The following is a 23,927-nucleotide window of genomic DNA, read 5'->3' as shown; positions in this document are numbered from 1 at the left end:
TGCTTTCCTCAGCAATGGTAGCAAATTTTGATTACAGACCATTAAATCATTACCAAAAATAGATCTGGACAAATGTCAGTTGGTGGTCTCCTGTATTTCAATACGGCCTTATCCTGACAGGAGGCAGGTTGTCTGACATTTCAGCCTCTCCTTCTAGGCTGCCTCTATGTGAATTTGAAAAGAACTGTATAATGTGGAACCTAATTTGTAGTAAACATTGAAATAGAAATACTCTTTATCTGACCACTGTTTAAACCTAGATTTTATGTGCATGTGCTTTTTCTGAACTCCTTGAGGGTGGATCTGGAAACGAAAGAATTCTTTAACATTCAGTGCATTGTTTTTCAGGACCTTCAAAGGAGGGCAAAAGTAAAAATTTCAAAATGATTGCAGTATTTCTCGCCGTGGTGTAAGAAGCAGAATGACCTAGTTTTAAATAATTTGAAAGATCAGTAGATAAGAGCCATGCAATATGTCTCTTGTCATAAGCCACCCTAAAGAAATAGAAATATGTTTAACAACGACCTTGCGGATTCAGACAGAGGAACAGTTCAGTTCCCCTTAGTAAACTGCCCAGTTTCTGTTTGGTTTACAGGGCCTATGCAGCCTTCTGACAACAGAGCAGCTGCTGGCAATAACTTTCCATTAAAGGCCTTTTTTTCTACTGCAGAGCTACTATAGCTGGTTAAATATCAGGTAGAGTCCGGGTAGCTTTAGAATGCATGGTAATAACTGATTTTAATGTTAGGATTTGGAATTAATATAAACAACCTGTGTCCAGCACACCAGATTTATGCACTGAAACCATTAGAAAAAGGGACACAGCTGGAGTCGGTCTTTTTTCAGCCTCGCTGCAGCAAGACTTGGCTCACAATTTAATTCATTCTGTACCCTGACACATAGCTGATGTACAGACTGACAGAATGAGATCAAGGGTGTCCTTGCTGCTATGTTTAAGGCCCAAACGTACATGCGCTGATAGAAATGTGTTTGGTTTGATATCAAGGGAATTTCAGGAAATTGAAAAATCAACCTTGACTTTTAGATTATGTTCTGAAGATAAAATATAAGACACCTGTCTTTTGATCATGGTCAAAAATATTTTTTATGTAGCATGCTGGTGTCTGTTTACGTAAACACTAAGATGAAGCTATGCATGTCAAGACCAAGTCTGACGCTTGCACATGCCAAGAAAGGGAAAGTGTTAAAGTGAAGTGCTTTCCAGTCTGTTACTATCACTTCTGTGAAAAAAAGGGCAGGGCCGAAAACCAGGACTTCAGCACTGCAGACCTAAAGAAAAGAAAATGCTGATTAATTTTGAAGCCATCTTGGATAACTGCTTTTTATAACTTTTTTTTTGTGTAAAATCTTTATCTCCTTTGGTCACCTAGTGATTTGAGTTTCAAAAGCACACTACAGTTTTGAATTGCTGAAAACAAGTGATGTAAAATTTGACCTTTTTAATTTTTTTTTCTTGATTATGCTGATTGTGTGGCTGACTTAAAGCAGAAATGAGGAGTTTTGCTTATGGTATACATATGTGCATGCATATACATACATATATATATATATATATGAAGCATCCTTGATGCAATCATGTATTGTACAAGACTTTTTTTAATGGAATCTTCTTAGATTCCTGTTTAGGAAATAATTGAAAGCTGCCTTTGCTGCAGCAAAATAATGGAGTAATTTGAGACAACTATCCCTCTCATTTAATATTGATGTTTTGTTGCTTAAATGATTAACAAGTGTTGCTGTAATAGAGTGAAAATTAGTTTCTTTAGAAGGCAAGATGTAAACCAGCAACTGCAGATATTTGGGGCTCACTTTTTGTGTGTGTGTGTTAGCAAAGGCTATCTTTACTCCAATGCTTAGTGAAACACAGAAGTATATGTTTTGATGGAAATGTTAGGGTAACCAAGCGTAAGTGCTCGTTTCCTCTTCGGAAAGGACAACATTGCATAATGTCCCTATAAACCACTAATGCGAACTACTGCTCGCTTCAGATATTTCTGCCTACAGCTCTTAGTCACTTGCGATGAAATGGGCATTCCAAAATTCGCAGAGAAAAGGAAAATACTGTGTTGATCTGCTTGATAATCTCGTGGTTATGGTGGTTGCTTGCTCGGTATTGAGAGTTGCAAGCAAACCATTGTGCTGTTTTTCCCGAGCGTTTCTCTTTTGGAGCTGTGTCTCGTTGCACCTCACAAGGAGACGTCTATAGCAACCTCTTGTTGCAGAGGTGGAAATTGAAGCAAGGTCAGAGAAGACTATTACCAGACCTGTTAATGAAATTAAGTCTTGATATTGTGCTTTAACCAGTGGGCAGCCTTCTCCTGTCAAAGATCTTTTGAAAAGAGAAAAGCCATTGTTCTTTGTGCGTTCATTTGAAAAGGAAATGGTCTCCGAATGAAGAAATGGTTCCCGAATAAAAAAAAATTTGAGTGCTTTTGGATACTGTAGCCTTCGCTGACCATTAATAAGTGAAAAGAAATGTGACTGTGACTATTGCATCTGACAAAGTTACTGATTTTTTTAAATAATTCCTTCTATTTCCCTCCTTGCAGCACTGTCAAACTAAGTGCTCAGTAATTGCATTTTACTGTAGCATTGCCCTCAAGATTGTTTGGGCTTTCCTTTTGCTATGTACTTGTACTTCCTCATGAGAGTGGAACATCCTGCCTGTTATGCAATGCATAAATCTTGCTTTTATAGGCATTTCCAGGTTTCCAGATCTCATCTTCAAATGCACGATGATACTTTTTAGATGGGTCTTTGAAACCACTAGCAAGTTAAGCAATAGCGTTCCAGTTTTTATAAAAAATACTTCAGAGTAATTTGTGTTTATTTCTGGAATCAGACTTGAAAGTAACTGCCCATTTGAAAGAATTTTGTACATGAGGCTAGTTCATTATATCCACTTGTTCAAAATGTTTTTTCCTTTTTTCTGCAGTGGCTAATTTCCAGGTATATAACCCCTTCCAAATTCATCGAGGATCTGTGCCAAAGGGACTTTCTCTTCCCCCAGGCAGATATGGAATGTCTGAGAAAACACATATGTGATTACAGAATGTGTTTTAATTCTAAACTATAAGTGACTATTTGTTTGCATGTAGAAATAGTTTGATTTAATAAGTGCATTAAAACAACTAATTCTCAGGAATTGTAATTAAAAAAACTGCATCCATTTGCCAATCTTTCCTCTTGAAGAAATTTTGCAAGTAAATTTCTTTACTATGCTTTTAAAGCTGCATAAAATGAGGCTACTTGTTTTGCAGAAAGTTTTGCAGATTTTTTTTTTCTTCATTCTAGTAGCAGCAATTATTCTGTGAAATTTCAGGCTATCATTTAAAAACAGAATAAGTGCTCAAAGTTGGATTTTTAAATGCCTAGTCACCCATTCTTCTATAACTATATCAGCTGTGTAGTAATTAGTGTTTTGTGTGCCGTTCCCGACAACTCTTGGTCTGTGGAATTAGAAGCACTCTAATGTGGTATGACATGCATAAGTTAAGTACTATGGAAGTTAACACTGTTCTTGTTTTATAAACTTACTACTGATGTTAATACTTCGGCTTTGGCCCTCCTGTGCGTTTTTGACCACAGGGTTTCTTTTTAAAGAGAGCTTTTGTTAGAAGCTATTTGAATTATGTTTGTATTTTTCAAAGGTTAAAAGGAATACTCTTATTAAGCATTTTGCTTTGAAAATGAATTGCATACTTAGCAGCCCAGCACAAAGACTGAGAACACAAGATATCGTGGAAAATAGTTTATAGAAGATGTATACATAAAAACAAATTAATATGTGGCTAAAATAGGATCAGACGTGTTACTGGAAATTTTTATAAAGGTCTATAATTTCTAATGCTTAAAAATAAGTTCAAATTTGACAAAAACAGAAGTGCGACCTCCCAAAAAAGCTCCTACATTATGTGTTACTTAACTTTTCCAGTTTTTTCTTATTGTTCCCTGGTGAAGCTATAAAAGATGATCAGGGCAGCATACAGCAACATCCTTTCAGGAAAAACCTGTTTATTCAAAACCTTTAATTCACTGGATACTGGACTGGGAGCTGGAATACAGCATTTGCAAGGTGGTGGGCAGGAGGAGAAGCTTACTCAGAAGTAGAATCAAGTCCAAATTTGCTTCACAATTAAGAGAAAAATGTGGAACTTGTATTTAGTATCCACAGTATTACCTCTCCCTGCACACTGTACTTTGCCTGTGATGCCAGGCTTCTTAATTATGGGAAATAGGTACAAGGTTTCAGGCTTCTGGTGCTATAAATGAGGGTGGCAAATATAGTTGTGAATTTTCTAATTTTCACTAGTATTCTGGTTTGACAAAGATTTAAATATATAAAGTAAGCCCTGGTTTTAAGTATCATACATATAACTACACTGACTCCATAAATAGTGCTTAATCACCTTCAATAAATTGCTTAACTCACTGGCTTGCTTTGCATTGTTAGTGATGTTTCAGTCTTCAGAGGAATCATATATTATGAGATTAGGCACAGCCTTAGCTACGAGCAAGGGCTCACACCCTGACAGGTTTTACTTTTGTACAGTTTGGGTTTTTAGCATTGGCAGGCTCTTCTTGGGAAGGACTGAATAGAAGCTCTCAGGTTCTGGAATCTTATTTGTTCAAGCGATAATAATGCTGTGGGTGTAGATTAAATATAGAAGGTCTCCACTTTAATAGTGAAGTTAGACCTACATTTTTCTGATATACAAGAGAATTTAGATAGAGGATTTTTGAATGCTGAGCGTGATCTTCCTATGCATGAAAAATTCCTGTTTAATTTCTACTGCGTATGAGGATATCCCAGTATATATTATATATGCTTAGTACCAAATGACTGTTCTTTTAGAATGAAATGTCTTTGGACTTTCAAAAATAAAAATGGAATAGGAATTAGAATCTAGTGATTTGCTATTTGCAAGTAGTTTCAGTTTTACAGGACCTCTAAATGTAAAATGATCCATCTAGATGCTGATGGGGAAAACACTATAGTCACAGAGGTGAAGTGGTTTGCACACACTGTATGAATCTCGTGATGAAGTTGTGACATGAAGTCCTGGGTTCTACTTTTAATGCTTTAACAATTAGATTGCATTATTACGAGCACTCTACATACTTTCAAATGATTTCTAGATAGTAGGATAATGGGAAAATTTTATTTCTCTGTGGACAGAGCTGGCCAGGGTTTAGCTCAAAACCATGGTGTTTGCTGTTGTAGGAATATCGACAGTCTTGATAGCTCTCTCTTAACCAGATTTGATAGCTGTTACCTCCTGTATATTTTGTGCAAACAATGCTGCTATTCAAAATGATGTTTAAGGAATATTTCTTAAAATGTTACTGATTTTTAAACACAATCCTGTATTAAGACTGCAGGTTGCTTTTTTGTGTTTTTTTATGGTCTTGTTTTCAACTCAATGTCCTTCTGCCTCTGTTCCGCTTTCCCAAGGGTAAATGTGCATGCCCTTTGAGCTCTCTGATAAAGCAAAATTTTAGATACACTAAAACAAACTCCTGTAAAGCAAAGTTCTTGTGATCAACCTGTGTAAACAATATCAGGCTGTAGTTAACGTAATTTGTTACTGAAGTGTACACACTCTGCTTTATTTCTGGGTAGGCACTGCTCCTATTGAAACACAGGAAATTCCAGCTGAATATAAGACAACACTTCTTCACTGTGAGGGTGGTTGAACACTGGAACAGGTTGCCCAGAGAGGTTGTGGAGTCTCCATCCTTGGAGATATTCCAGACTCGACTGGACATGGTCCTGGGCAACTTGCTGTGGCTGACCGTGTTTGAGCAGAAGAGTTGGAACACGTGATTTCCAGAGGTCCCTGCCAACCCCAACTAGTCTATGATTCTATGTCTTTTATTTATTAAAATAAATAAGTATACAGTAAGCAGTCCAGCTTCCTGGAGAGCACTGTTAACTTCATGAACTGATCCATTAAAAACACTATTACATTGTTATTAATTCCCTCTATATGAAATCTCTTAAAGAAAACATCCCTTTTTTTCTGAAGTACAGCATAGTTCACTTGCTTTCTAACTCACAACTAACATGCATTTGAGAAGAATAGCGCTTTCCCATTTTTAGTTACCAGTTAGTGATCAATATCCACTAATCTGTCATCGGTCTTTATTTTCAGATATATTAGATATGTATTAGATGTATCAGATACATACTTCAGATGTAGTATGTCTTCTTGGTAAAATGTGCTGATCACCTTGGAATTTCTTAGAGAAGCAAAGTTAGTGCTACTATTTTTAAGGCAGTCTCAAAATAAAAGGTATTTAAATTCTATAAAAACTAAAAAACTACCAGTTGTGACTTTCTCTTGTACTGTGGACCCTTTCAGTCTCCTGATAAGTAGTCAGCTAAAGTAATGGAGCTGTCTTACAGTAAGTACTGTGCAAACCTCTGAACCAGTTGAGTAAGGCATTTTGGCTAATTTTATTTAGGACATCTAGAACTCTGACATTTTTTCACAGCATAGGTGAATGTATATACCAAGTTCTTGAGTTTATTCCACTTGCCCAGGGAGATGGGTTGCTACATTCATTTCAGGAATATATCAAAATTCAATGTAACAGTAGCATCAGTACATCTCTCTTAATCTGCTCTTGCAGATTACAAAGCACAAGTGTTATGGTAAAGAAGAGCAGTAAATCAGTAATTCATATTCCATAGCAAGGGAATGTGGAATTCAATGGGATTTGTCATGAAATACTTACCTAATGCTTCTAAAAATAGTGAGTGAGCAGCTTATAATAATTGTCAGCTCCTGGTGAGAATTACTCTAGCTTCTGCTCTACTTTTCCAGATAAGCGGCTGTTTTTGGTAAAGGCACAGCGCTAGGAGCTTAACATGGTTTGCCGTCTTCTAATGAATGACTATAATGAACGGAGACATGGAGGAATAAACTGTTTCAAACAGCGCAGTATCAAGACCGATCTTCCAGAGGGTGTTGAGGCTGGAGCAAGTCAGCACCTTGAGCTAACGAGGATGTTTAGACATTCTGTAAGCGCAGAGGCCTTTCTGCTGGAAACCTAAGCAAGAAATAGGTATTAGCATATCAGCATTTTAAGGGTGTTCTAGATGCCTACAGCATCTAAACTCTGTCAGATGAGACTGGACAATAGGAGTCCTTAGATTCAGTGTTTCATATTAGTACTGCCCAAGTTAAGGGAAGCATTGAAGAGCAAGGAATGTGAATGCAGGCCATATTTTAGGCATGCTTTATAGCAAGTCCTTCTTTCCAAGTCATTGCCAATAGCTGCAGATATGAATATGACCACTTAATCTTTTATGTTGTGCACAAGGTTGTGTTTTGAAGTGTTAACAGTAGGGTTAGGAGCTTGTGGACCAAAAAAGGACAGCCAACTGATTGACCAAGAAGAGGAAAGCTAGGAACTCCTCCCCACAGAAACCTTCCCTTAGCTTTGTGGTGCCCTTATCAGATAAGCACTTCAATTCCATCTTCTAGCATTTAAACTCTGTTCTCAATGCTGAAAACTACCTGTCCCAGGGAAACTGCGTACTTCAGCATAACACAGACATTTGGGAGACAAGATACTAGCTTAGGGCTCATGCAGCTCAGCCCATACACAGCAAAATAAACCAGAAGTTACTTGACTTTGGTTTTTCTTTTAGTGTCTCTCAGAAAACTGAAATGTTAAGTGCCACAAGTTCAACAAAGACTTGAAACTCCAAAAGTTTTGCACTTTGTGAGGCAGGAATTTTGTAGCTGTTCATGGCTTTGAGTTGAGGTTAATTCCACACAAAGAAACACAATGCAATATAAAAGCCAGGATGGAAAAAGAACAGCAACTAAGGAATGTCTAGTTTTCAGAAAATGCTTCCACCTGTGTTTTAGGCTATTTCTGTCATTTTGTGGAGACTGCTGAAAATGTAGAGATTGTCTTCTAGTAACCATTTCGGAGCTGGATCCTGCTGGAACCTAATGGATCCAGGATCCATTAAAATAGTGCACACGCTACAATCTTTACACCTTTAACCGCTTATGCCATTTAATGACAACCTTCCAAATGTACTTTAGTGTAACTAGAGCTTGAAATAGTTAGGCAGTAGCAATATATAAACCAGTCCAATAAAGTAAATATTGCCAGGAAAGGAAGAAACCAGTAGGAAATGCATGAAACAACAACACCCCCCCCCCCCCCCCCCCCCCCCCCCAGAACTTAAGAATACAGATGTTTGTGATGGTTTCTCTTAGGTTCATCTATTCTCTTTTAATATATATGAGCAAGGAAATAAATACTGTGGAGAGACAGAACAACTCTATACTTTTTATAGCAATTTTGATTTTAGGCTGAACTAATATTGGAAATGGTTCTAAACTCTAATCATTCCAATGCTATTTGTAATGCAGTACGTGTGGGCAGAAATACTTCACCTGTTCTTTGTCAGTAATAAGCTGTTCTAAAGAGATGAAAAATAACAGTAAATTTAGTTGAAAAACTGTTTTTATCAGTAGGAATGTAATCTACTAACTTGGAAATGGATCAGGACCCTAGAGGCTTGTGGATTCCTGCTCTTAAAATAGTATTAGATATTTAAAATCCAAGATGACTGATCACTGTCTGATACAAGGAATGCCTCTTGCAACACTGCCCTTGGTACTGCTCTAGCACCTTAATATACTGCAAGTAGAGGACAATATATCTGGATACTCATAGTTTTAAAAGTGATCAAATCTAGATCTGTTTGTTTTGGAGAATTTTCACCTTCACAGCTAGAGCTGGGAACAAAAACTATGTATCCACTGCGGTGTTAAGGATAGTTGTAGTAGAGAAGCAGGTTAGAGCAATCATCTGTCTTGAGTTGTACATACCTTGCTTTCTTATTTGAGCAGATACTTTCCATGCTTGAGCTCGGTTCAGAAATGAATCTCTTAGTGAATGAAATATAACCTTCAGGACTGATTATAGTATTCTTCTTGGACACAGAAAAATTAAATGCAAGGTCAAGTAATATAATTATGTAAAATTCTATCTAGCTGTTTCCATAAGTATCTGTATGTGTAAACAGATGAAGAAGATGGATAGATGAATAATTTTGGGAGTGAGAGAGATTTTTTGCTTGTATTAGTGACCTTTTATGATACTATAAAGATTTCAAAATTTATATTTACTTTGGTTGTCCTGAATTTACTAATTAATGTAGTACCGGGATATTTTCTTGTGGCTTACATTAACATAATGCCAGATTTGCAAATGTAGAATTTGATGTTTTAGTTGGGAAAGAGCGAAGCATGTAGGTGTTAAATGGTGGCTTTGGCTAATATGAAGGAGAAATATTTGGTGAGTATACTTCAAATGGATTGAGATAACGAAATGGTAAGGTATACAAGTCATCTTGCCTCTGATTTGTTGTACTTTCCCTCATTTCTAGTAATGAGTGGAATATCAAATTTTTGAACTCTTTGAATTAAAAATCAGAGCTAACTTTTCACCCAGTAAACCATACTATTTGAAATAATACTATTTGCATGAAATGCTTTATAATTATGCAGAGTCTGAAATGACTGTGCAGAACTAGATTAGTGCAGTTTATAGTATAGTAGTTTAGGTGAAGGAAATGATGCAACTTTCCAGAATTCAGATTTTCTGTAGCTAGGCTGAAATACCTCTCTTGTGATTTTTCCTTGCAATGTGTCTCCCAGTATATGATCTTTACTTCCTGACTGTGAACTGAAAGTCTTTTAACAATGTTTAATAAAATTTAGCAAGAAATACAAAGGAATTGGGGATCTTAAATGATTGATTATGATAAATATAGATCTGACTCATATTTAAGAATATTCTAATTTGCATTATTCTTATGTCACACTGGCTTTAGCGGTGTATAGGTATGTGCTTTTGCTTAATTCTGCTCTAATGATGTAAAACAAAACTGCAGTTTTTTCTGTTTGAGATGGCTTTGTTTAACACTGTGTGTTGCCTAACCTGGCTTTGTTTATGTTTACCTGCAGGATCGCACAAGGACTTTTGACATGCATTCACTGGAGAACTCGCTAATTGACATAATGAGAGCTGAAAATGATTCACTGAAAGGTAAATTTAGAAAGACTATTTCCTGCAGTGAATAATTGGGATGACGTGGTTGCTTAGAATAAGAAACTTCAGTTTTGGTTAGGACAAGTAAAGTTAAATTGTGCACCTAGTGCATATAGGTCAGCTCACATAGGCCTCATTTTTTCAGTTGTCTCTAGATGAAGATGTTGCGGCACGTGAGCACTTAAGTGTCTTCTACCTTTATCCAAAACAATAAGAAACACAAATGTAAGCTGATCTTTTGTGTAAGTTGCCTGTGCTGTTTTTGATAGACACAGTGTGTGCCGCCTATAGAAATGATCAGCTTCAGGAATCTTTTTCTGATCAGTAAGAGACAACTTTCCGCTTGATAATATTTTCCTACTGAAGTCATAGTTCTTTCTGTCTTGGGGAAGAATGAGGTTTAACTACTTTAGTTTAAGAAGAACGTTGAATATTTCATCACAATTTTTTTAGTTCTTTAATTTTGCCAACTTGAATTGCGGAGTTCTTTATATACCAAGGGGGAAGGAAGGGGCATTGAACCAACTTGCACTTGGGATTTATCTTTTTTTGACAAGTGTAATCTTTCTTTGAAAATACCTTAAGTTATTGAATATTCAAAGCATTGTCTACATATTTAATTTTATTTATACCTGAATAGAAGTGGCTTATGAATTCAGAAGTTTAGTTTTTCATTCTTTTTTGGTATAAGCAGTAATCTTTGTTTCAGTTCAAGGGTTACTTGTAAGTAAAAGTGGTCAAGCTTTTATTTATATTCATTCTCTAAGAGTTCAGTTTTGTTACCATTCATGAGACCACTAAAAACCAACATGGATGTGTGGTTTTTTTAAAAGTCAGTTTCTTTTGATAAGCAGGGCTTGTGGTGTTAACGAAATCCGACTTGTTTTAATAGTGATTCTCGCTCAGAGGAACAGTCTTTGATAAACTGGCAATACTTTGTGTTCTTTGCGTTCACTTTGGTCTGAAATACAGCTTGCGTTTCACATCCCCAGTACTGTGCAACAATTTAGGGTGACAAGAAACACCAAGAGAAACACTTTCCGACTGAAATTACAAGGGGAGCTTGATAATGATACAACGATCTCCAAATAAATTCAAAATTCAAAATACTTTCCCTGGTGAGGGTCAGGCCTTTATTAATGACAAGTATTAACAGCTTTTCTTTGTTTTACATGCTGATGGCAACATCCATATTCCCAGCATTGTATACTGAAGCAACAGTCGAAGTGCCCTTCCTTGATTGCAGCACCTGGGACTTGCTCAGACTGTCTATTCAACTGTCAGGCAGGCCCAGCCCAGGTTTTAGCTGCTAAAATCTGACAAGATAACAACCCAAAGTGACATGGCTGTAGACCAAATAAAATCTACCTTTAAAGTTGAATTTAACAGAGTCAGGTTGCTGTGTACTTACATTCAGTGACTAAGCAAGGGTAGTTTTGTACAGCACTGCGATTTTTGGTTTAAATGTTCTGAGAAGATTCTTTGGGATTGAAAACTCCTTTTCAGCGCTTTCCATGTTTTAACAAAGAATGCTGGAATAAGTGTGTCAGCAAAGAATATGTATAGTTTGATGCATGCTAATTCCTGCTTGAGCTTGATTGTTAATCCCCCATGCAGAGTCATCCAGGCTTTGTCTAAAGCTTTGTATTTATTACATCAAAACAATCGGAACAGCGTAATAACAATATGGTTTCATTCTGGGAAATCTACCTTATTAATAGGGTCTTTATAAGTCATTCTGTTTCAAGCTTTTAATAGTTCTAAAACACAAGAAAAAAAAGCCTCAACACTAAGAACAATTTAATAGCAATGCTACTTGAAATACTTTGTTGTGAAGTCTCTTCTGCATTTTTCAAGGGTATCTTCAGCAAAAAAGTTAGCTTACAGTGAGGCATGCACTGAATTTGACTGTTGCTTGTCTGGCATAGCAGACTTATACAGTGTCTTATTCGCGATGATAGATTTAGGAGTGGATTCTTATTCAAACTAGCATCTCCCATGTTGTGGTAATGCTGTAGTGATGGTCTGTAAGCAGGACAGGGTTCATAAGAAGAGGAAATACCTTTAGTCAAACCAACTGATACAGCTGGAAAAAATTGCCGCTTGCTGGTCCGAAACACATTTCAAGTCACATCCGATGAAGGGTCCATGTGACCCCAATCCTTTTATATTTTCTTCCCATCTATATCAGTTGGTTTAAGTTGGTCTTAACACAGATTGTATTTCTTTTCCAATTTTTGCCTCGCCTTTATTTAAAACAATTGGAAGGAATCTTTAAAAACATCAGATGTATAAGTATTAAAATATGACATTCTGGTTGTCAGTTCAAAATCCTGCTTTCCATTTCAAATACGGGCAGTTATGTAAGCAGATCTTTAAGAAGTTTTTTATTTTGTGTTTTAAATAGGTTAATCGATACATATGATGCTTTTAAACTAAAGTTGGATAGTCTCATAAGGGAAAAGCTTCTGGGCCTGAAACTTTAAAAATAAGCTGGGCAAGACGCTAATAAAACATACTACAGAGAGCAATCTCAGAATGGCATGGAAATAATTTAGATGATCTAATAGGTCTCACTGCTATCTTTTGAGTCTTTGAGAGGCTTTATTACTGCCTTAGCGTATGTTTAATGCACAACACTACCACCACCCCTTTCATATTGTAGTGGACTCTAAGAGAAAGGGGTGCGTTGGTAAAGTATACCTTCAAAATAACTTAGAGTATGGAAAAGATATTAGATACCAATCGCAGCTTGGAATTCGCTGTCTCTTGGAACTTTAAAGAAATCCTCTGGGTCTTTAAACGGTATGTTCAGAGTAGCGGCTTTTGGATCATGAAATAAAATAATCAATAGGAGTTCTAAATTTAACAAAATCCATCCGCAGTGTGTCCATGTTGACTGAGGTAGTTAGCTCTGCTAGTCATGGGTTTGTTTAGGAGAGTAATAATTACATTCTTGGATTGTTTTGCTGTATGAAATAAAAGTCGTGTTTCCTAGTAGAGGTTTAAAGGTGAATCCTAAGTCTCATTGATTTAGTATATTCAATATTACCTTTTAACAATTTCTATAGGCATTTTACCATTTTTTTCTCATTCTAATTTATATTTTTTATCCCTGCTTGAATCCTCTTCCTTTGCTGAGCAGCTGCCATTTCAATATGTTATTTTTATCCACACGAGTGACTGTGCTGCATTCTGCATAGCCAATGACAATCTGCAGAAGCCTTTCCCCGGAGACTAATTGCATCTTCTTTACAATGTATTTGGCCTTCATGAGCTGAGCCTGGGATCCAGAGACTGATTTTTTGAATCTGGGTCTTCCAGATGGCAATTTGAGCATTACTGTAATAGTAGTAGGTTGCCTAAATATTTCCTTGTTAACTGACACTGAAATGTCTTTAAATACTTTATAGCAGCAGACTGCTTTATTACTGAAATATTCTATGCTTCAGTTCAGTTCAGGATATAGGGTTATTGCCTGGAAATACTGGAAGGTGAACTGGATTAAAGCAGCACACCAGCACATCCTCCTCTAGGATGGCAAAGCGGTCTTGTAAAATTGTGGCGTGAATAGCTCGATATCTGCACGAATGCCATGTGGTAAAAAGATGAGATTGAAGATACTTATGGATGAAAAGGAAGGGTTGCGAAGTAGCAGAAGGTCAGACTGTATATGCACCGCTGGGAGGGCATGTGGAACAGCGGCTCTAAATTTAAGAGATGAGAAAGGCAGCGTGGTGAGAACTGGAAGAATCTTTTGTTTCATTTATTTATTTTTCTAATGGTTCACCATTCAGGATTTCTCTGAGGGAGTTAATAAACTTAATTTTTAAAACAGTCATCAGCCCCTTCATATTGACCTGAAAAACTATTTCAGGTGTGAGGAAAGTGGGTGGAGATTCCCACAATGAAACTCACAGTGTTCTTGGATCAAAGGGGATGAATGGTTTTGATAGTTTTCTGAATGTCGGAGAAGAAACCAAACGGGTTGCTTTTCTAGTAGTATGGAACGTGCAGTGTGTTCATATGAATCGAGCAGAACGTGCCACTTGGTTTCCCATATGACCCAGGTAATTTACTGAGAGTCTGGAGAAAATGGGACCCAATTTTTGCAGAGGGCTAAGTAACGAACACTACAGTTCTTGGTAGGTAAGTGGTGCTTTATGCATGCATAGGATAAAAACAGAGCTTTTTTAAAATGTAAAATCAAGATCTTGAGGGTTTTTTTTAATTATAAAACCTTCTTTATGTTTTCATGGGGATGAGGAGAACTTCAAGCTGGTGGCCAAAATCAGCTTTTCTCTCCTGCTCTTGTTTTATGCTAAGAGATATCTGGGCTGTTTGCTGAGTGCTGAAGCCTAAGGCCTCTGACAAATCCGTGTGGCTGCTCCCTGACACTGCCGCTGTCCTCATGATCTCTGACGCCTCGGGTATGGGGAGCGAGTTTTCTCACGGGGAGCTGTGGTATTCTTACCCCAGGCTTGTATGAGCAAGCTCAGCTGCCGAGCCAGTTTGGGTGCCTTATCTCAGAATGGTTTTATGTAAGGATTACTCGTTACCAGCTTTATTATATCAAATAATTGATATAATTAGCATAAAGCGCGCAAAAACTTTGACCGCCGCTGCGTCAGGCACTAACGTGGTTACCCCAAACACGGTGTTTGGGGTGATTTTCTTCAGGAGCTGGTGAATGGCTGTACTGAATGATTCCTACCCAGGATCTGCGTGAATTTTACCTCTTACACAGTAATCGGGAAAGGCTAATGGGATTTGCAGACAGAGGCAATATGAATTAAGAGAAAAAACAGTTGAAATATTCTCTCAAAAATGTTGCCGAGCTGGGGCTTATCGCAAAAAGCTAGAACTCATGCTGACAGAACTGAGATGGGGAGCAGTCTGCTTGCATTTACTTCGCATCGGCAGCTGTCATTGCTGTTATACACAACTGTTTTGAATTGGGTTAGGATACAGGTATTATAATTGCTATTAACAGATAAGGGCATGCATTCTTGCCAAACATAGATAGTATTGATTTGGCCTACTTTTTTACTATTCATATATAAATTTAAATTTTTTTAGTGTTTTGCTATGCCCATTTTTTTTTTCAGTTTCTGTCTTGGTTATTGAAATGTTTGTTGATTCATCCCTACTTTTCCAGTGTTTAGATTTTACTGGAGCCTTTGTTTAAAAATAGCCAACAGTCTAGTAAGAAAATGAAATTCCCTGGGCAACAGGAAATAACAGAAATCTCCCATTAATGAATGCTGAGATCAGACCGTAGATTTGATTCTAACCACACACAGAGGTAATCGTGCCCATATATAAGGTTGTGGTTTTACATTCCCTGTTATCTAACAAACTTTCAACTTTTCGTTTAAAACAAAATTTAAAATGGAAAGTTTCGTGGCTTGAACTGAACGCTGCTTTGTAAGAGATGCTTAACTGGATGAGACTTAATTGGATGAAGGCAGAAAAACTTGCGCAGCAAGAAAAAAGCATGCACGGAACTTGCAAAAATACGAGGACTCGAACATGCAGGATACCCAGCTATATATTTACGAAAAAATAAAAGACGCCCACTTGCGTGCGTGTAGAGACCTTTTCTGCACGGCCCCGTATTGCAGCGAGGTGCTGCATCGCCCTGAGCGCCCCTAGCCCGGGGCTCCCAAACCCCGCGCCGTGCAGGTGAGCCCATTTTAATGGTAGAAGGGGGCGAAGAGAGGGGGGCAAAAATTGATGCCGCCCGCTGAAACGTGGATTCACATCTACGGGTGTTGCAAGCACGCTCCGCTTGCGTTGCATATTAAAAAAAAAAAGAAAAAGAAAAAGAAAAAGAAGAAAAGGGGAGAGGGAAAAATAAAAAGGAGGAGGGAGCTCGCCAGTCCCCCCGCAGTCCCTGTCCCGGTGGACCGTCCCGCGCGCTGCTGCCGGGCCGGCGCGGGGGCCGCGCTGCTGCCGGGGCCCGCGGGAGCCGCCACCGGGGCCCGGGGCCAGGTAACTGCGCCGCCGCGGGGGACGCCCGGGTCGCGGTGGTGAGCGCGTTATCTGCGCTGTATTTCCGAGCTGCTGCGATCTGCCCTCACTTGTGCGGACTCGGGGGGGGGGGGGGGGGTGGATCCGGCGCCTTTGTGCGCAGCCCGTTGCCCTGCTCCGCGCAGCGCTGCCGGCGGGCGCGCTGCGGCCTCCGTTGTTGGCCGTGTAACACCGATATTAAACAACGACGGGGATTTTTAATATGGCTGGAGCCTTAAAGTCGCAGGCAGGCTTTTTTTGTTGTTGTTTTTTCCCTCTTTTTTGGCGTAGTTCAGGATTCTGGTCCGTGACATGTGCAGACCCCCAGGCCCCTGGCAGTGCGCAGCGTGCCGCGTCGAAACGATGGGTATGGCAAGGGAAAGAACACAGATGCTCCTAAGTTATGTGGACAATATACTAAAGCCTGCAATTAAATTTGTTTGCCAATTTATTTAACGGTTACCTGTTTTCGTGAAACTCTGAGCCGTAAGAAAACGGAGTCAGATTTTAGGGTTTTTTTGCCCTTAATTTATTGACGTCTCCGTTTGGCAGCGTTTAGACTGCCGTAAATGAAAGGAGAGTTTGCCCTTTATTTGGAAGACGTATGTGGACTGGAGCATGGGCTGCCCTGAGGCAGTTGTAGAGTGTAATTTAGGTTAAGACTTGTGAGATTTTTCAGTAATTATTTTATGGCTTTGGCACCTTAATTTTCTGTTATCAACTGTGAAAATTCAAGACCCATTTATGCTCTCTCAGAAAATAGTGTGCACTGTGCTATAAATACTTTAAGCCACTTGTTATATGTGTATGATTTAAAAAAGATAAAGTAGGGGCTAAACTTCTTCCGTTGGTTTTACTGTTTGCTATAAATTTTTATATTACTATGAATACGGCAAAAATCTCAGGAATACAATATTTAAGATGGTTTAATTTTTTTTTGCAATCATCTGTAGTAATCTGGCAAATGTAGCTGGGTAGTATTCTCAGTTATAGAAAATATCAGTTGGAAAATATCAATTGCTGGTTACACTCAATTAATTCCCTTGTGTTTACTGATTCTCTTAATTCTAAGTGTTTGAAATATTTAAGTTATAGTGTTGCTCAGAGTTTTGGGAATTTTTCCAAATGTTGACACATTTGCCTTTGGAACTGCATTGAGAACTTCAACTTGACTTATGTTAAATATAGTGCTGGAAGAAAATGAGGTAAGGAAACAAACGCTGTCGGGTGCCTGTGCTGGTACTGCTTTATGATGCCATCTGCGTCCTTGGCAAAGAGTAGTCCTTGATAATGCAGATGTCAAATAGCTAGTTATTGGTACTTTACAGGCTTTGATATATGATAAAAATTCAGTTGAGCAAGAGTACCACCTTCGTTTATGCTGTCTGTCCTAAAATTGAGCCATTGAGTAATAAGCTAGAGGGTAATAACTTAACCACCCTTCAAGGCCAGGAAATTCTTTCCCATACCACTACAGAGCAGTACGAATACCCCAGGGTTTTCTGGTCCTCATCCAGCTTTGAAATGGATGCTGACTTCGGCCTGAGGCCTGTGGGGTTTTTTTGTCCGGTCTTGAAACATTTCTCATAGGCCGCTTGCCATGCCGTGCCATCCCTAGAGTCTGCGTGGAAAACAACATGCTTTCCATACTCCTTAGACAAGATATTAGGAACGTATGGTCTGCAAATGATGGGGTAGTTACAGCTTTTTCAAAACGCAGTGGAACATCAAAATAATGCTAAGTTTTGTAATGTCTGCGTCAGTGATTTGATCTTGAAAAGTGTTAAAGCTAACAAGCTCATGCTGCATTCCGTGGAAGCAGTCCTGCTAATCTGATTAAAACCTTTTTTTAAGGTTTTCTTCCTTTGTATATTTTTGCCTTTGTTATATTAAAGAATTGTGTTTAATCTGCCTTGATCGTTATCACTGTCCACCAAGTACTTTTTTCCCCCCCTGTTCTTGAATTCCTGTTTTGATACTCTTCGACCATTCTGGATCAGCTTCCGAGAAGCCTTTAATTTGGAGCTGCATGCCATCAGTGTTTTAGTTCATTACTTGTCTCCCCTTCCAAACTGCTGAGACTACACGTCTGACTTTTGGTTTTTTGCTCACTTCGTTCATGTTTTTTTCCCTTGATGTCGAATTGTTACCTCTTTGAGTCCTTTGTTAGCCACATTTTGCATAGTCTACCGTCATGTGCGTCAGGCTAGAGATGACATGAAAGGAGCAGCAGGAGAAGCCTGAAGTGCTTGTCTTAAACCTTGAGGCGAAGAGGAAATGAGAGGTATAATGAAAAGGAGGACACTTTTGAAAAAACATGAGATGTCAAAAATACAACGTTAGCGATAAGTAGAAATGGGAGCAAGAATCTAACTCTGTAAGTAGAAAACCTGCACTTCTATGGATGTTGTCTGTTACTAGTGTTATTTTAGGGAGGAAAGAAGTAACACCAGTTAGACGGTTACTTTTCTTCTGGATAATGGGACAGGTAGTTGCAAAAGTGTCATTGCTATTATAGAAGATGATCTGAGCTGGACATGTTTAGGAGTAATGAAATACGGATGACCTGTAAAGAGGTTCTGTGACCTGTTACATACTTGCAGAGGAGATATCTTTTCTATAATATCTATATTTTTTCTTCATTTTATCCGCTAGGGCTTTGGTAGATTTGGGATAGTGTTTTTCCAAATAGGACTATGTTTGGCTTCAACAAACAAAATTTGGATCCTTTCTTTGGAAAGTCCGGGTACAGAAATGTGGAGTTCATTCTTTAATGCTCGTCATTTCAAGGATGGGCAATGGAGCTGACTTTAACTTGCCTAAAGTATAATAATATCCAATTATTGCTTGTGTTTGCCAAGAGGGACAAATTAAGAGTGTATATGCAAACAAACACAGCATTTCCCACATTTGAGATGCTTGGTTATGCTTCTTAGTCTTTTTAAAATGCTTTTTACTGGGGGCTTTAAGAGGAAAAGGTAAAAGTAAGTTCTAAATGCTGCTTAACTACTTTGCTGGGAACAGAAGTAATGATTCAGATGAGTCCCTGTTTAACTTTTGCTTTTGAAGAGATATTAAGAAAATTTGTAAGCCCTTTAAAAATCACTTTTAAATCAGTATCAGTTTAATTATATATTTGCTTGTAGAACATTTCTATTAATTAATAGCTATTTAATTCTTTGAGGCTGGACGTATATCCTGTGCCTTCAGATCATCAGCTGCTCTACACATCAGCCAATTGGGAAAGGATGAAATATTTTTACATAGTTCCATGTCTTTCTTTCAAAATATTTTAATTAATTTTGATAAGCTTCTGGAAGAATCATACAAAACCATTTTTTAGTAATGGGCAGTTTCTGCATTTATGCAAAAGAATGACTGTGCAGCAGCCTAAAACCTGATACCACGTTCAGTTACTTAAGATATTTGGAGGGAGACCTCTGACATACCAAGAATTTCTGTTTCCAGTATCTGTGTATTTTAGTACTTGAACATTAGGTATCATGATAAGAACTTCTGATGAGAATCTGGAAATATATCTGAAAGTAGGTATCTTTCTTACTTGGCTTATTTTACTGTTTTGTGGGAACACAGATTTTTTAGCTTTGGTGCTAGGGGTTTTTTTTTTTTTTTTCAATATACTGTTGATAAGTGGGCCTTCAGATGAGTGGAGCAGTCATTTGCAGTCTCCTGATATGCAGAAGTTAAGGGTATATGGAGTGGTGGTCTTTCTGCTTTACAGTGTTAGAAATCCCATTAACAAGAATCCCAGCTCGGCAGTCAGATCCCATAGGTATGAGAAAAGGATAAATGTTGCCTTTGGAATCTAATAAGTTATTTTATATGTTACTATATTTATTTATAATAAAATAATAAATTCCCAGTAATTTAAAGTAATGTTACACACAAATCTTTATATTGTGATTCCTGTTAGTGCACATATGTTTAGTGAGATGGGGACAACTTTCTGAAAACCTTCCAGAGAATGTCTTGGTTATTTATTTGTGTTTTTAAATGGATATAATAGTGTCGATGTCCCGTCCTTTATATCATCTGGAATCTAGGTGGAGGAAAAAGTGCTGATCTATTTTAAATGCAATTTTTTGATTGTCTCCCCATTTGGATTGGGGAGATGCATAGTACAGTTCTCTTTCACATAAATTACTAGAAAAAACAGCATCTTAACTATGCTGGTTGCTGTAAAAATGAGAAATGGGGAGGTGTTACGTTGCAGAGAGTTGATTGTGTTTGATGTTGACTTTGCTTGTATTACTGTTTCCTTATTGTTTGGGAGTGAAGTAAGAGGATGCTTAAAAAAGGAACAAAGTGCTCATGTAGTATTCCAAGCTGTCTTGTGATCATTTCTTCCATGGACAAAAATAAGTTGCTTTGAACCTATTATTGTACTTAGGGGACTGTGTTTTTGAATCTTGCAGCACGCTAGTACATGCCAATGTAAATCCAGCTCTTGTGAGTCACATGCAGGAACTGCATTTCGGGTTGTTCATTAAAACATGGGCAGGATTCAGCCTGCTGCTTTACATAAATTGTATCGCTGATAGTAGAGGCAGAGAGCAGCATCTGCTGAGGGCAAATGCCATGCAACGAATCCAGGAACAGTGCATGTGAACCAGGACTGTGAACGGAAGGTTTGTCAAGTTTTTGCACCTTTTACAAATGTTTTTCTCTCCTCCCTCCCAAAAGGCTCAATAAATTAAATGTTACTCTGTCACCTTACAAAATATAACTTCTCCAGCAATTCCCTGCAAGTCATACATTAATATAAAATAAAACAAAATTCAGTGCCACCAGCAGGAGAGTAGCTGGTTTTCTGAAATGCACATATAATTCAAACTAACATCCATTCTGCAGCACTGGGTTATGATCATAATTTGCTTTTCTGCTCTTGATTTCTTATCTCTGACCCTGTGTAGGTTACCTGAGGAGAAGGAAAAGTTATATTTGAAAAGTGTGATTCTTAAGTGTTCCACTTAAGTTGTAACCAGTTTAACATAATTGGAATTACAAAAAAATACTGGTACCTTGTAGACGAACTTGCAGCTATGTTTTGGATTTAAAGCAGATGTGTTCAGAGTTCTCTGTATGCTTCTCTTTGACAGAAAAGAAAACTTCAAAGTTAGCTTTGAAGCGTCTGTGTTTTTGAGAGGAGTGAGACAGGGTTTGGTTTGTCACCTCTCATGAACAGGCAAGTGGTTTCTGCAGTGTGTGAAAGATAATTTTTTGAGGTTCAGTCCATGAAGTGGCTCTGTGTTAGTGTGATAGTCTACCTGATAGCATCAGCAGTAAAGCAGTAATAGTAGTAGTGTTTTTTAAAGCGCTTACTGTTTTATTGTGATGTTTTAATAGCTGTTACCTTTTTTTCCATTTTCCTTACCCAAGGACACTTGCATAGCATGATGGAGCCATGTCCAGGACTTGGTGTCCCAGTTGCTTAGTTTGGGTATTAACTTAAATTTATTACGCTGTTAATCTGCTTTGTGCCACACAGTCAGGTTCTGTATTTTTACCTTGCGAACCCATTTAATTCAACATAATCAGAGGTGAACCATCAGAGAACCAGTGCTTTTATAGCTATTCTTCAGGCTTTTATAGACACTCTTCAGGGTTTGGAAGAAAAGAAACTGGTCTGGTTTTTGTGTGGTGGTTGTGCTGTGTGGTGGTGGCCTTGGATTTAAAATGAAAGATTCTGGTCAGACCTGTATTCCAGTGCTAGGAAATACCAGAATCTTCATTTCATTAATGTTCCCTGCAAGAGTAATGAGTAAATACTTGCTTTTAGGTATCTGGTTTTACTTGAAATAAAGCATAATATTTGCCTCTGTAACAGTACTCTTGCTTTTTGGCAGTAGTTTGGACATTTTGGAGTTTAAGTATCAGAACTGAAAATTTTTCTAGTTGAGTTTTGAGCACATTCTACAAATTCCTGTATTTGTTGCAGGTCCATATGAGTTTATTTCTCTACAGGTTCTTTGGATAGCAGCGAGGATGCTAGGGTTTTGTTTTTAAGTAACCTTTCAACCAGGTTCAAAAACATTTGACCTGCTCATTGTAATAGTTTTATTCTCCAACACGAAATGCATGACATTTGAACACTTCTTAAAGAAAGTGAATTTTGGAACTGTGGCAGAATTCATAAATTTATATATTTAGAAATTTTTAGCTTGTGGTCTAACATTACATCTGATTTTCAGTGATGCTAGTGGAAATATGTATTTTTTTTCCCATCATGTTCTTGGACCACTGGTGGCCAACCAGAGATGTGTGATATAAATTTCAGATATGGCATGTCATAGCTTTTCTGGTGAAGCAAAGTACATAGTTTTTTCTGTTTCTAATTTAAAAATCATGAATGTGTATCAATAATTCTTTTTTTTGTCCAAGAGTGCATGCCCCAGAACAATCTTAAAAATGATTTTTTTATATTAAGGCTGCTGTCACATTTGGAAATGATCATACCTATTTACTTTCTTTTGAAGCTCTGTTTTCCTTTACAGAGTAGAATGAGTCCTTTTGATAATATTTTATACAAAGTCCTCTTAAAGTGGAATGATGTTTCTCATCACATACTTCTTTATGTTGTGTTTATTTAAAAAGAAATTAGGAGGAAAAAAGCAATTTTTTGGCATCTCTGCTGCTTAAATCTGCAGAATCAGTACTTCCAGAGGTGTCAATCCTTGATGTTTACAGTGCAGCCAAATGTACTTTTCTTTTTTGGTTTCATGCTGATTCTGACACTGCCCAAAGTGTGACAAATATGCGTTCTCCAGATGTGTATACAGAGGTGTTTATTTTTTCTAAGATTGTCTTTTGTTAGGAAAATACTGTTTGAATGTTTTTCGTTCTTTGAAGTTCAGCAGTATTTGAAATCCACGTAATACGGTCTCTTATGTGTCCTGTTCTAGTAGCTTGTCTTTGACAAGAACTTTTAAAGCAGGGATCTCATTTGACAGTATCATAAAGATGGCTGTGGCTGTAAGATGCAAAGTTCTGATATGGAATAAATTTGCTGTCAGTTCAGATGTGTTAAAATTTTGGAAGGTTCATTCTGTATTGACAGTTTTTCTGGTGGATCAGGGATTAGGTGACTGTGCCACTCTTTGCGTTCAGCATGCATCATCCGTTGTTCCGCAGTCAGTGTAAACTGTATCATGTACCCTGGATAATTTGACAGAAATGAAATTATTATGCCTGAACTGGTAAAAATTTTTGTGCAGGTGCACGTCGTATGCTAACAATCATGGAACCATGGCCTAGTTCTTTTGTTTTTAATATTTTAGAACTAAAATCAAGGAATGCATAAAAAGCAGTGCTTTTTTGCCTGCTATACAACAATTTATGATACTGTCTTATTTCAAGTTGGAAATGTCATGTAAGACTTCAGTTGTAAAATCCATTTAATCAGAAAAAAATCACGTTTATATATAGATGTGTATGACTTCTGCATTAGCTCTAATTTGAGAAGGTACGTATACTTTTTTGCAGATGTCTGATTTGGACTCATGAGTTGCTGCTTCATGTGTATAGATAATTTAACTGAAGATTAGTTAAATGTAGATGTTCTTTATCACTTTCATTGTTCTGCTTCTGATTTGGTTATGGATAAGATTACATTCTCAAAAGTAAAATTGGGGTTGAGATGTCCATACAAAATGTTTTGTGAAATGTACTGTTATCTGTGGTAGAATCTACTTAAAACATGTGGTCCATGCATTGCTTATGAAATGCATTGTGAAACATAGAGTAATGATAAAATCCAACTTGAGTTATAATCAAACCCACCTGCCCTT

At 37.6% G+C, this 23,927-nt stretch overlaps 1 protein-coding gene across 3 annotated transcripts in view; it reads left to right on the top strand.

The window, feature by feature from the left end:
- CPEB4 (cytoplasmic polyadenylation element binding protein 4) overlaps window positions 1-23,927 on the top strand; it is a 46,980-nt gene that overhangs the window by 3,551 nt on the left and 19,502 nt on the right. For all 3 annotated transcript variants that reach the window (XM_026122610.2, XM_026122609.2, XM_064521016.1), the window contains exon 2: window positions 10,023-10,104. In XM_026122610.2, coding sequence (XP_025978395.1) covers window positions 10,023-10,104 — 82 coding nt within the window. The remainder of the gene's footprint in view (window positions 1-10,022; window positions 10,105-23,927) is intronic.

The sequence above is a fragment of the Dromaius novaehollandiae genome, chromosome 15 (genome assembly GCF_036370855.1).
Source record: "Dromaius novaehollandiae isolate bDroNov1 chromosome 15, bDroNov1.hap1, whole genome shotgun sequence".
Lineage (NCBI taxonomy): Eukaryota > Metazoa > Chordata > Aves > Casuariiformes > Dromaiidae > Dromaius > Dromaius novaehollandiae.
Note: the sequence above shows the minus strand (reverse complement) of the source record. Positions and strands in the feature narration are given on the sequence as shown.